This window comes from Triticum dicoccoides, chromosome 6B (genome assembly GCF_002162155.2).
Source record: "Triticum dicoccoides isolate Atlit2015 ecotype Zavitan chromosome 6B, WEW_v2.0, whole genome shotgun sequence".
In the NCBI taxonomy this organism is placed as follows: Eukaryota; Viridiplantae; Streptophyta; class Magnoliopsida; order Poales; family Poaceae; genus Triticum; species Triticum dicoccoides.
The window spans coordinates 50,378,233-50,392,067 of record NC_041391.1 but is presented as its reverse complement, the minus strand read 5'-3'; the positions used below and the strand labels follow the sequence as shown (position 1 = coordinate 50,392,067).

General features: G+C 51.1%; 1 protein-coding gene across 1 annotated transcript; it reads right to left on the bottom strand.

Moving 5' to 3' along the window:
- Positions 1 to 2,229: 2,229 nt before the first annotated feature.
- Positions 2,230 to 3,733, bottom strand: LOC119325758 (RING-H2 finger protein ATL52-like). The gene has a single exon (XM_037599480.1). The coding sequence runs from the start codon at positions 3,632 to 3,634 to the stop codon at positions 2,519 to 2,521; it is 1,116 nt and encodes a 371-aa protein (XP_037455377.1). The 5' UTR covers positions 3,635 to 3,733; the 3' UTR covers positions 2,230 to 2,518.
- Between the last annotated feature and the right edge of the window lie 10,102 nt (positions 3,734 to 13,835).

The following is a 13,835-nucleotide window of genomic DNA, read 5'->3' as shown; positions in this document are numbered from 1 at the left end:
CTAGCGAGGGAAGGACCTTTCAAGAAGGTTGTGCACTTTCAGAGGAATATACCCTTCGAGTGCTTGATTAACCGTGTGGGTTTCTTCATGCAGCACATGCACCCCACCGTGGATATACCAGGGCCGGATGAAGGCCTACTGGTTAGGATGAACCATCCTATCTGCAACTGGGGCTAAATGAGTGACACACACTTCCAAAAAAATGTTTTGGATCACATTGATGACGGTGATAGGCCTAAACTGCATAACATTTGTATCCCATACTACCTTGGAGATCAGGCTCACGACATCGAAGCTAAGGCAGGAAATATTTAGGGCCCTGGCATATAAATCATGGAACATATTCAAAAAAAAATTGTTGAGACTTCAATTTCACACCAATGAAGATGTAAGTAGAGGGTGCGAAGAAACTTGTATCCTTCTTAACTTTCCAAATTAAAAGGCCCTGAATCTTGACAAGAAAGAGATAAGTCCATATTACAACCTCAGACTACCGCCAAAGTCTAATATACAGCCTTGAACTATGAAACCGTCTATTTAATACCTCCAACTTTTAAAACCGGACAAAGAATCAACTCTGGACTAGTTTGAGAATGATTAACAGCCTAGTCAGCGGCCACGTCACCCCGTGACAACACATTGAGAGACATTATTGGTCACAATTTGGCCAAAAAATGGAAGTTCCCAGAAATTATTTAAAAAATTCTCAGAAATCCACACCACCCTTATTCAATTTGGGAAGGTTTCAACAAGCTTTGTCAAACATAAGAAAACGTGATCAAAGATTCAAATTTAGAGCCATTTTGGGTCAAATTTTGGTACAAAAAGGTTTTCCATTAAATTCTGAAAACATTCTAAAATATATGTACTACCCTTATATTCTATAGTTTTAACCATGTTTGCCAAACAGAGAAAATTTAAAATGAAAATTCAAATCCATAGCCATTTTAGGTCAAAATTTTGCCCAAAAAAGTAAGTCCCCCCATAAAAATTATCGAATATCCACAGTAACTTATGTTAAATCTGGGAAAGTTTCAAAAAGTTTTGCCAAAATAACAAATAGAATGGAAAATAAAAAATTCAGGGTTAAGTGGGCTAGGGAGTGACGTGGTGGCTGATTGGGTTGTTCACTAGTCAAAACCAGTTTCAAACCGGTCTAGCGCTGTCTCTTGTACGGTTTTGGAAGTTGGAGGTTGTCAAATAGGCGGTTTTGTAGCTTATGAATGCATATTAGATTTTTTTAAATCTATTGTATATTAGACTTTGATGATAGTTTGGGGTTGTAATACCGAAAATGCCAAACATAGCTCGAATTCCATGGAGGCCTTAATTTGAAAACTTCAAAATTCAAACTTTTCAGTTTTGAAAAAAATCCGAAAATAAATACCCATATACCTAGATACATAATGTACATGTCTAAAAATTTTCAGGTCAAAATACGTTAAGATGAGAAGTACACAAAAAGACAAATCAGGGCCTTTTTAGTGTATGCATTGTTCATCCTCAAAGTCCATGGTTAGTTTTTTTTTTCCGCAGCTCGTAATTCAAGGTATTTCATTCTGAAATTTTAGACGTATGTTGTACATTACATCCTTACATGCATGTATATTTTTTTCAGAATTTTCTGAAACTGAAAAATTGAATTTTTAAATTTTAAAAATAAAATCCTTCATGGAGCTCGGCCTCCAAAATACCCTACTCGTTGTAATACGGACTTATTTCCGCAAGAAAAAGCCTGCCTGGAGGACAAACACGACAAGGCAAAATGGTCTGGTTAAAATCTCCTCAGCTGCTTGCGTTCTACTCCATGTCTCATCAGACTCTCGCACCTGACGCTCACCCGTCTCATTTAATGAACAGCAGCAGTTTCTTGGGCCAAATAAATGATGCACATCTGCATTTTGATGAGGTGACTGGGATTGACTGCCCACCTCGCTCGCCTCCTGCTTTAGCAGTGCAAACGGAGGCATCATTTTTAATGCGGTCTTGGTACCACGATGGTGACAAAAGGCAAGGTGGGTGGCCAGTCGCTCGCTGCAACTTCCTTGAGAATTCTGATTCAGGCCGGCAAGTCTCTATTGCGCTTTCTCTTCTGAGCGCACAGGATTGGATTGGAATGGGATCCAGTTCATTTCAGATTGGAACAGGATAAATTCCGCATCACCATCCCCACGCCTCAACTTGGTTGAAATTGATCGAAAGTTGGCCGAAAAATTGAGTATATGTGTATCATGGATGATTGAAAGAAACCTGAAATCGATGAGCGATTTTTTTTATCAAGATACATATATTTAAGCTCGTGTATATGAACCAGAAGATGAACATGCGCTTATGATGTTCATATCTACTGAGATGTTCATAGCTTATTAGATTATCACATGCTACTACAAGGGAGCACATCTTTTGCGTCAGTAATTCTTATTTACAATTTCTGACATTCTCACGGTGTATGCACAAGCTCACGCTGTTCACTCCAAAAACTTCCATCCCAAGCAGCAGCAGCAGCATCGATCGCAGTTCAACGCGGGATTTCGTCGGCGTTGATGCCCGTGGCCGGCTGGCCTGACCGCCCAGGCAAACGCGGCGGCGCCGCGCCGAACGAAGCCGACCTGCCTACCTCGACGCCGGCTATCTCCAACGCTTCCCACGATTTCAGCGCTCTACTGATCTTCGATAGGCCCATCTCCCCCTCGCGCGCACTGTTCGAAGCCAGAGGTCGTGGGGAGACGTCCGGCCACGGCAGCCTCGGGAGCGCCATCACGGACGCGGCGCGCCTCACAGCCATCTCCGTCGACAGGACGCCGTCGCCCCCGGTCTCCTCGGCGCCAGCACCAGCGGCAGCGGCTAGGTTCGCCGCGGGCTCGCTCGCGTCGTTGCCGGGGGCGGCGGTCTGGTGAGCGCCAGCGGCGACCTTGACAGGAGCGCGGCAGAGCGGGCAGTTGACATGGGCGCGGAGCCAGGTGTCGATGCAGCCGCGGTGGAACGCGTGGCCGCACCGCGGCAGCAGGCGCAGCGTCTCCCCGCCGCGGAACTCCGCGAGGCACACCGCGCAGCCGTCGCCGCCGAGCCCCAGGGCGCGGCACTTGTCGGGGTCGTACACCAGCGCGGTGATGGCCGCGATGGCGCGCTCGTCGAGCCCCACGGTGCGTATGTACCACACGTGGTGCACCCCGTCGTCGGAGTCGCTGTCCGCCGGCACCGGGACCGCCATGTCGGCCGGAGGCCCGCCTTGGGCGAGCTGGTGGTGCAGCGGCAGCGGCGCGGCGTTGGCGGCATGGCGCCGGCGCCGGCGCACGACGTGGCAGACGAGCAGGACGAGGAGGAGGACGACGGACACGGCGAGGACGGACGCCGATAGGGCGATGAGCGGGGTGGGGAGGCGAGAGGAGGAGCGGAGGTGCACGGTGGCGGTGCGCGAGGGCGGCGGCGGCCGGCAGAGGCCGTAGTGGGCGCACGGCTCCGAGCAGTGCGCGGCGCAGGCCAAGGGGTCGGCAGGGAACGGGAAGACGGCGTCCGTCTGGTCGCGCACCGGCTCCGGCTTCATCCTCCCCGGCTTGGGCTTGGGCTTGGGAGGCTTTGGCTTTGGCCGCGGCCGAGGCGGCGGCAGGGGATGGTCCTCAGGCGGCGGCGGCATGGGCAGCCGGCGGGAGGGCGTGGGCTGTTGGAGGCCGCGGAGCAGGTGAGCGGTGGTGGGTGCGACTCCGGTTGCCTTTTTAATGCGTGTGAACTGCGGGCCGCGGTGTGTGGTCGAAGCTGCAGCCGGAGACTTGAGCGCGCGCGACAAGTAGCAAGTGCCCGGAGCTTCTTGTGGAAGGGTGACCGCCCAGTAAAAAGCAGGCGCGGTGTTTACATCTCGATTGATTTTCTGGAGATTCGCTGGTCACAAGGAAAACATTTCGAGTAGCATTTTGTTCCCTTTCGTAGTATGTACACGTCACTGGTCGACCATCGATCGCTATTTACAGGATCGATGGCCTGTAGTAAAGGCTCATTTCGACACACCGATGACCCTGATAAGAAAACACATGTTCTACACTCGAAAGAGTGAGTCGGCACATTATGTTAAGACCGACAAAGTTACCATATATATCTTTGTAGTCAACTGAAACGTCTCTTCCCACTGAACACATATCGTCGAAAGGCGTGGAATAAATTCAGAAAAATGCAAGCATCAAATGTCAAGCCTAGAACTTGAACCCTTGTTCGCTAGAGATAGCACTGTTCTCCTAACCATCCAAGTAGTGACCAACGTGACCATGGTGTTCACCGTTGGTTTTCTGTCGTGCGGGACAAGTTTTGAAAATGGTCGACGAAGTGGTCGACCGGCGTAGCGAGCGATCGGTCACCTACGGAACAGTCACATGGATCGACTTGCGTGGCGGAGCAGTAGTGCTTGCGAACGCGTATCACGGCTGTTGCACCAACAGTACAGCATTGCGTCGCCCCGTCGGCCGCCGCAACTTACGTCATTGCCATAGCAACTTCATGCATCGCTGGTTCCAGCGTCTTCGGCGATGGTTGCAGCATCGTGCCGTCCCGTCGCCGCTTTCAGTGGCGACGTCGTACCTTCACGCACCACTAGTTCCTACATTTCCGACAAAGGCTGCAACAATGTATAGTCTCGTCGCAGCATTCGACGCGGCCCACACCGCCTGTTTCAACATCTCCGAGCACTGGTTGGAGCATCACGCCACCCCGACGCAGCTTTCGCACCATCTCGTAGCTTCGCTTTCACCGGTCCTAGCATCAGCATGTGTTGGTTTCAACATCGACTATGCACCGGTCACATATCCATCAGGAGACTCGCCGAAACTCGGTGACGCTGACGCTGCTCCCCTTGTGGTTACTCTTGGCGGCTCGTAGCCTCGCTGTCGCTTGCGCGCAACACCCAAAGATGGTGAGAGGTGACGGGGGTGCTCCGTGATAGGAAAGAAGACAAAGGGAATGGGTGGTCGAGTGTCGTGGGAGAATGTGGATCGCCAGATCACCCCCAAATGTTTGAAAAAGGCGTCTTGAATTTTTTGACACATCCATGCTGACCACCAAAATGGCGCGAACCGGTCCCAATGTCCGAAATTCTCAAACTTGAACCAAACGAATGGCGGTTTGCAGGCGTCAAGACCTCCACTACATTGGACTCTAACACAAGGCCCATCCAAAAACCTGACCAAGACATCTGCTCTAGAACCCTCGTTATCATTCATGCCGCTGTGACGACCGCTTACCCGCATTCATGACGATCAGAGCGAACATGACCGGACGGCTTTCCGGCACAACATTCGGACCGACGCGGCGACCAAGAAGCCTACTTCGGACGCTGCCCACATTCGATTAAAAAAAAGTTGTTTGATGAGTAACTTTTGTCACGTAAAACTGATTTTCAAAAATGTGGTGGTGATGGTTTTTGTCTCTCACCCGATCTGTCACAGAAGCGTCGTAACAACAAATAAAATCCTAACAGGACCACTTTTCCGCTCACGTAAGAACGTATCTGAGGTGACGGTTTTGGTTTTGTCACAGAATTATCAGGACCAACACCTTTGATCAGCCGATTTGTTAGCATTGGATTTTATTTTCAAATGTTTCTAAAGGTTTGAAATTTCTATACATGTTTCACCGCAACACATCAACAGGGCGCGGTGTGGGCCGCACCGCACGCCCATGGCTAGTTACAATTAATGTGTATATATACTCATACATATACTCGCGTAGGCCGAATCATGGATGACAAAAGTCCACAAGAAAATTAATTTACCACAGGGATTGTGTGTGCATAAGAGTGCTCCAGAGTGCACATGTTATTATTGCAACTGTTATATAGTGTCGTGGTGTTCTCGCGGCAAATGACATGGGATGGCTAATCGAGTGTGGTTGGGGCCAGAGGACGCCGGTGGGTTTCGGAAGCGATATTGTCGACAAGCGGTGTGAGACACACGACGTACTCAGGTTTAGGGCCCTCCGAGGGAGGTAACACCCCTAGTCCTACCGGATCGACTATGAGGATCACAAGAGCTACAATGGCGCTCCTTGAGCTGTATGGGTGGAGGAGGAAGAAGGAGCTAGCTCTCCTATTCTCCTTGCATGTGTGTAGGTGTGTGTGATGAATGAGTCGACCCGCTCTCAGGGGGCTCCTGGGAGGTCTTATAGCCTGGCCTCCCAGGTTGCAAGTGATAAAATAAGGAGGGCGGGCCCTGATGGTGCCATTGTCTCTAGCTTCTAGTGGGCCCCACCGGCTGCTGTGGCCCGCCGGTTGTGGGCCCGTTGGCTGCGGGACCCGCTGGCTGCATGCCACTGTGGCACGCCATTCGCGCATCATGGAGTGGTTGGCATTGTGCAGCTACTGTGTCGCGTCGCGTCGTCGCTGTCCGCCTCGGTCAGCGGTACAGTGGGCACTGTTGCTTCGCTCTCCTCGATCAGCGATGACGTGGGCATTGTTGCCATGCTCTCCCTGTCGTGGGGGGTTGTCTTGTCGTACGTATGGAATGGAAGGGTGCTGACCCGCCGCTTGCCGGCTGCAGCCAGCCGACCAGGGCTATAGCGTCGTGCCCAGCCGGCTCGGAGCCAGAGGGCTTGCTGGCCCAGAGCCAGATGGCCGACTGGAGGACTAGCCGGACTGAGGGGCGCTAGGCACCCTGTTGTTTTTGAAAATTGCTAATGTTGTTAAGCCTATCCGGGGTCATCCCCCCGACATTTAGTAAGCAACCTATGCTATTATTCAATGGAACATATGCGACGCCAGCCCATCATCCTTTGCCATCTCATACATTGTGATCAATTTTATTGTCGTTCCAAGTGATCATACTAATGAGGAGTAAATTGCAAAAAACCACCACTTTGAAGGCAAGCATTGCAAAAACCACTACAATATATTTTTTTTGTTTTGCAAAAAACACCGTGTCTATTGTAATCTTTTTGCACAAAACACTGATCGGTGGATCGGGCTCAGTTAAGCTTGTTTATGACAGGTGGGGCCTGCCAGTCAGGCTGACGTGGCACCAATTTCTCACACCGTTACATGAAAACGTTTGCTGGACATGGGGCCCGCTTGTCAGCCTAACAAACCTCTCTTGGGCATTTCATCGAACAATTTGCGTGCGTGCACAGGCCGGCGGACAAAGGCCGCCATCGCGAGGCTCAGCCAGGCGACGAAGGTCAAGGACAGTGGCGCCGGGATGCGGCGGCGTCATGTTCGTCCAGGCCTTGAGCGAGGCGTCGGCCTGGGCGACATTGCGGGCCATGGCCGCGAGGAGCGCGACGGCGTGCTCGGCGGCGGCGACGGTGTTGGCGGTGGGCGCGTTGACAATGAGGCAGCCGGCCTCGGTGGCGGCATGGAGGTCGACGTTGTTGGTGCCGATGCCAGCGGGGCCCACGACGTGCAGCCGCCCGCGCGTGATACGTCTCCAAGGTATCTATAATTTTTGATTGCTTCATGCTACTTTATCTACTATTTTAGGCAATATTGGGCTTTATTATCCACTTTTATATTATTTTTGGGACTAACCTATTAACCGGAGGCCCAGCCCAGATTTGCTGTTTTATGCCTATTTTAGTGTTTCGAGAAAAAGGAATATCAGATGGAGTCAAAACGGAACGAAATCAACTGGAGAAGTTATTTTTGAAAGGAAACCCACCTGATGCACTTGGACCCCACGTCAGAAGATACGGGAGGTGCTCACGAGGGTGGGGGCGCGCCCACCCCCCTGGGCGCGCCCCCTGCCTCGTGGGGCCCCCGTAGCTCCACCGACGTTCTAGGTTTCGAGTTGTAATCCTTATATTGTAATCAATAGAAGTGTGATGATCATCATTATTAGAGCATTGCCCAAATAAAAAAAAAGAAGAGAAAGGCCAAAATATATATAAAAAGAAAGCCCCCCTCCAAAAAAAAGAAAAGGGCAATGCTACTATCTTTTTTTCCACACTTGTGCTTCAAAGTAGCACCTTGTTCTTCATGTAATGAGTCTCATATATTGTGATTCAAAGTAGCACCTTGTTCTTCATGTAGTGAGTCTCATAAGTTATCCTTTTTATACTAGTGGGAATTTTTCATTATAGAACTTGGCTTGTATATTCCTACGATGGGTTTCCTCAAATGTCGTAGGTCTTCATGAGCAAGCAAGTTGGATGCACACCCACTAGTTTTTTTTGTTGAGCATCCATAGCTCTAGTGCATCCGTTGCATGGCAATCCCTACTCCTCATGTTGACATCAATTGATGGACATCTCCATAGCCCATTGATTAGCCTCGTCAACATGAGACTTTCTCCTTTTTTGTCTTCTCCACATAATCCCCATCATCATATTCTATTCCACCCATAGTGTTATATCCATGGCTCACGCTCATGTATTGCGTGAAGGTTGAAAAAGTTTGAGATTATTTAAGTATGAAACAATTGCTTGACTTGTCATCGGGGGTACAGAAGTTGGGAACATCTTTGTGCGACCAAAATGAAGCATAGCCTAACTATATGATTTTGTAGGGATGAACTTTCTTTTGCCATGTTATTTTGAGAAGACATGATTGCTTTGATTAGTATGCTTGAAGTATTATTATTTTTGTGTCAATATGAACTTTTGTCTTGAATCTGAATATTCATGCCACGATTAAGAAGATTTACATTGAAATTATGCCAAAGTATCACTCCGCATCAAAAATTCTTTTTTATCATTTACCTACTCGAGGACGAGCAGGAATTAAGCTTGGGGATGCTTGATACGTCTCCAACGTATCTATAATTTTTGATTGCTCCATGCTACTTTATCTACTGTTTTAGGCAATATTGGGCTTTATTATCCACTTTTATATTATTTTTGGGACTAACCTATTAACCGGAGGCCCAGCCCAGATTTGCTGTTTTATGCCTATTTCAGTGTTTCGAGGAAAAGGAATACCAGACGGAGTCAAAACGGAACGAAATCAACTAGAGAAGTTATTTTTGGAAGGAAACCCACCTGTTGGACTTGGACCCCACGTCAGAAGATACGAGAGGTGCTCACGAGGGTGGGGGGTGCGCCCACCCCCTAGGCGCGCCCCCTGCCTCGTGGGCCCCCCGTAGCTCCACCGACGTACCCCCTGCACCCATATATACCTACGTACCCTAAAACTTCCAGAACAGAAGATAGATTGGGAGTTCCGCCGCAGCAAGCCTCTGTAGCCACCAAAAAACAATCGGGACCCTGTTCCGGCACCCTGCCGGAGGGGGATCCCATCACCGGAGGCCATCTTCATCATCCCGGCGCTGTCCATGACGAGGAGGGAGTAGTTCACCCTCGGGGCTGAGGGTATGTACCAGTAGCTATGTGTTTGATCTCTCTCTCTCTCTCGTGTTCTCTCTCGTGTTCCATCTATGGCACGATCTTGATGTATCCCGAGCTTTGCTATTGTAGTTGGATCTTATGATGTTTCTCCCTCTCTACTCTCTTGTGATGAATTGAGTTTCCCTTTTGAAGTTATCTTATTGAATTGAGTCTTTATGAGAACACTTGATGTATGTCTTGCCATGATTATCTATGGTGACAATGGGGTATCATGTGCCACTTGATGTATGTTTTTGTGATCAACTTGCGGGTCTCGTGACATTGGGAACCTATGCATAAGGGTTGGCACACGTTCTTTACTCTCCGGTAGTAGCTTTGGGCACTCTTTGAAGTACTTTTATGTTGGTTGGATGAATCTGAGATTGTGTGATGCATATCGTATAATCATGCCCACGGATACTTGAGGTGACAATGGAGTATCTAGGTGACATTAGGGTTTTGGTTGATTTGTGTCTTAAGGTGTTATTCTAGTACGAACTCTTTTATAGATCGATCCGAACGAATAACTTTGAGGTGGTTTTGTACCCTACCATAATCTCTACGTTTGTTCTCCGCTATTAGTGTTTTGGAGTGACTCTTTGTTGCATGTTGAGGGCTTGTCATATGTTCTATCTATGTTATTATTGTTGAGAGAACTTACACTAGTGAAAGTATGAACCCTAGGCCTTGTTTCCTATCATTGCAATACCGTTTACGCTCACTTTTACCACTTGTTACCTTGCTGTTTTTATTATTTCAGATTACAAAAACCCATATCTACTATCTATTTTGCACTTGTATCTTCATCTCTTCGCCAAACTAGTGCACCTATACAATTTACCGTTGCATTGGGTGTGTAGGGGATACAAGAGACTCTTTGTTATTTGGTTGCATGGTTGTTTAAGAGAGACCATCTTCATCCTACGCCTCCTACGGATTGATAAACCTTAGGTCATCCACTTGAGGGAAATTTGCTACTGTCCTACAAACCTGTGCACTTGCAGGCCCAACAACGTCTACAAGAAGAAGGTTGTGTAGTAGACATCAGCGCGCCGCCTCGAAGACCTCCCGCGTGACCCGCGTGGCGCTGTGCACCACCAGCGCCTTCACCAGCGACACCTTGGCGCGCAGCTCCTCCGGCGTGAGCTCGTACGTGCAGTACACGTTGGCGGACCCCCATAGCAGCTCCAGTCCCGCCGCACCCAGCTTCTTCGTCACCAGCATCGTCGGCCGCCCCTCGCCCCCGCCCTCGCCGCGATCCCGGCGGCCCTGGAGTATGTCGGAGACACTGAAGGCGCCGCGATGAGCCTGCTGGAGCGGAGAAGGAGGCGGCGGTGGGGCGGGAAGGCGCGTGCTGGCTGCGCCTGCAGGGACGACGCCGCTCCGGTGGCGGGCTCGCCGTGGTTCCCCGCATACGGGCTGGACTTCAGGTTCGGGAGGCCGACGGGGGCGAGTGGCAGCGAGCAGCGGGCGCGTCGGTGGCGAGTGGCGGCGGCCACGGGGAGCGGCGGGCGCGGCGAGCAGCGTGCGCGGCAGGAGCGAGGTGCGGGAGCGGCGCGCCGGGGACGCGGCGAGCAGCAGCGACTCTGGACGTATTAGTCCAACGACGGGAGGTTGACGAGCATCATTTTTTTTTCTTTTTTGTCTCAATGACAGGTGGACCCCACGGGGCCACACATGATGACAGGTGGAACGTTAGCGAACGTCGCCTTTACTTATGCTCTGCCACATCGGCCTAACTAGCGGGCCCCATTTGTCATAAACTCACTTAACTGAGCCCGATCAGCCGATCAGTGTTTTCTGCAAAAAGATTACCATAGACATAGTGTTTTTTGCAAAAAAAAAAATATTGTAGTGGTTTTCGCAAAAGTTGCCTTCAATGTGGTGGTTTTTTGCAATTTACTCTACTAATGAGTCAGCTGATGTGCAATTTGGAAATAAAGAACAATGTTATAATTTATTTATTGAAGTTCAATCTTCACCTTTTTTTACGGATTTTTTTTATCTATTCACCATCAATCATGGCATTACAACGAACACTAGAAATAAAATAAAAATACATGTATATCCGTAGGCCACCTAGGGACGACTACAAGCACTGAAGCAACTGCTCACTATTATCATCATATAGTTTTGTTGGGGTCCTTTTCACCGGAACCACTAGGTCGTCTTCGAAAGAAACCAAAAAAGATGATGCTAGAACCGCTTGTTATGGGCAATCGGTGGGAGTCTACATGCAATAGTTTCATTTTGTTTTCAGGGGCATTGTCAGTTTCGGGAGGTCAGGGGTTAAAAACTATATGATATATATGTTTCTTTTTGTATGGCTATATGCTATATATGTGGTGTATAATACTCCTTCCATCTCAAAATAAGTGTCACGGATTTAATACAACTTTGTGTTAAACTTTTAATAAATCAATGACACTTATTTTAAGACAGAGGGAATAATATTATATAAATTTTAGCAATGGTAGCGGGAGACGTGCCCGGAAATGGACCTTCTTCTCCACGTGCCGTGTACACATATTTATGGGAACTAGTATGCCTGGGAAGAAACAGTCAGAGCAATTCCAATGAAGCGACCCATTTCGTCTGCCCGCGTCTGTTTGGATTGGCGCGGACAAAAGTGGTGACCCAACGCGCCGACCCAAACCCATTTCACATCCGCGTCGCGTCCGCGCCGACGCATTTGTGGTCCAAATTTGCGCCTGAAATGCGTCGGCACGGACGCTGTGCGTCTCCTCGCCGTCCGCCGCGTCCTCACCTGGCAGCCACCCAACCGCCACCGGTCGTCTTATTTATGACGACCACCGACAATGGGCCCACGCGTCAGCCAGTGCGCGCGTCCTTTTTTAACCACGCGTGCGACGGGGTCGGCCTCATCCACTTCTTCCGTCCACATCTGGCCCCCCACCACTCCCTTTGCTTCCTCACCGGCGACCGCAAACCCTAGCGCGCCCATAGACCTCTTCGGCAGCAGCAAGGGCAAGGGCAAGGGCACTCCCGGTGCCTCGTCGTCCCGTGCTCCCCCTCCCCCTCCACCGCCGGCGCGTTTTTGCCCTGAACGCCGGCGCCTGCACATCCCGGTGCACCAAGCACGGTGGCACTGGGAGTACAGGCAGCCCCTCCCCTACCCCGACGTGACGCTGCCGCACCATTGGCATTTGGATCCAAACCGGATCCCGGTGCCGGCGGTTCCGCGGGCCCAGCGGGCCCACGACGAGGAGGTGCGCCGGCGCCGCGCGCTGCTCACGCCGGAGCAGCGTCGGCTGCCCGAGTAAGCCGCCGACTCTCCCAACTGGGAGGCTTGGTTCGCCCTCGAACACGAGGAGCAACGGCGCTCGGGTGTCGACGCCGTTCCCACCGCCGTCCCCGGAGGTAGAGCCGGAGGACATGGAGGCGGAGGCGGAGTACCAAGCCGCCCTCGAGGAGGCCCTGCAGCACGCGCTGGAGGCTAGCCGCATCGACGAGGACGCGCACTGGGATGGGCTGGAGCAAGCCCTTGCCCTGTCAGCGGCGGGGGACTCCGTCCACTCCCCGCTCTTCGTGCCGCCGCCTCCACCGTCGCCGCCCATCCAGCCGAAGCCGGAGCCGGAGTCGTCGCGTAAGTGCTCCCCGCCTCCACCCACTTGGCCGGAGGAGGCCTACTCGTGGACGGGCCAGTACCGCGAGTGGGTCAGCGTGCCTCCGTCCTCTTCGTCGCCACGCCGGAGGAGGAGGCGGCCCACCTCGAGCGATGGAAGGAGCACTGGCTCCGCCAGGAGCAAGCCGACGGCGAGGAGCAGATGCGCTACGACGCCATGCTCGAACGCGACGCGGAGGCGCTCCGTCTAGAGGAGGAGGAGGAGGAGCGCGCGCGGCTTGCCGCAATGCCGCCGCCCCAGCAAACGCCGGAGGAGGCTGCCCTGGCAGCGTACCAGGCGGCGTTCGGGTGGGCTGGCCCTGCTCCGATCTTCATCGACCTCACCGACGACGGCGACGTCGAGGGCAAGGGGAAGGTCAAGGCCGACGACATCTAGGGCAGCATGCGGGGTGGCAGCAGGCGGGCGTAGACTTTTTTTAATGTTTTATTTAATGTTTATTAGATTTAGGTGGACTTTGGCCGGCGTTTGACCGACCATTTTATGTTTAATAATGTTTATTTATGTTTATTTCGTGTAAACTTGTTTTTTTTTTCACGCCCGCACATTTGGGTCGGCCTCCCCGTTGGGCGGTCAAGCCGACCCATTTTAAATGCGGACACGCACGTCCGTCTGGCCGACCCAAACGGCCAAAATGCGGACGAAATCACCGTCCGTTTGAGTCGCCCGTTGGAGTTGCTCTCGTGCCGTGGACAGATGAATGGCACACGCTGTGTACACTTGCCGGATAATAGTGCGAGTGTGAAGTTGTTTCTGTAGTAAGCTACGTTAGGCACATGCACCACAGAAACTCCCCTAAATCCTGTCACCTTTTTGCCTTCCTGTTTCAGCACGAATCACGGAGTATGGGCTTTTTGGCTCAGATAACTGAGTCTGTGGTAAGCTATATATAATGTA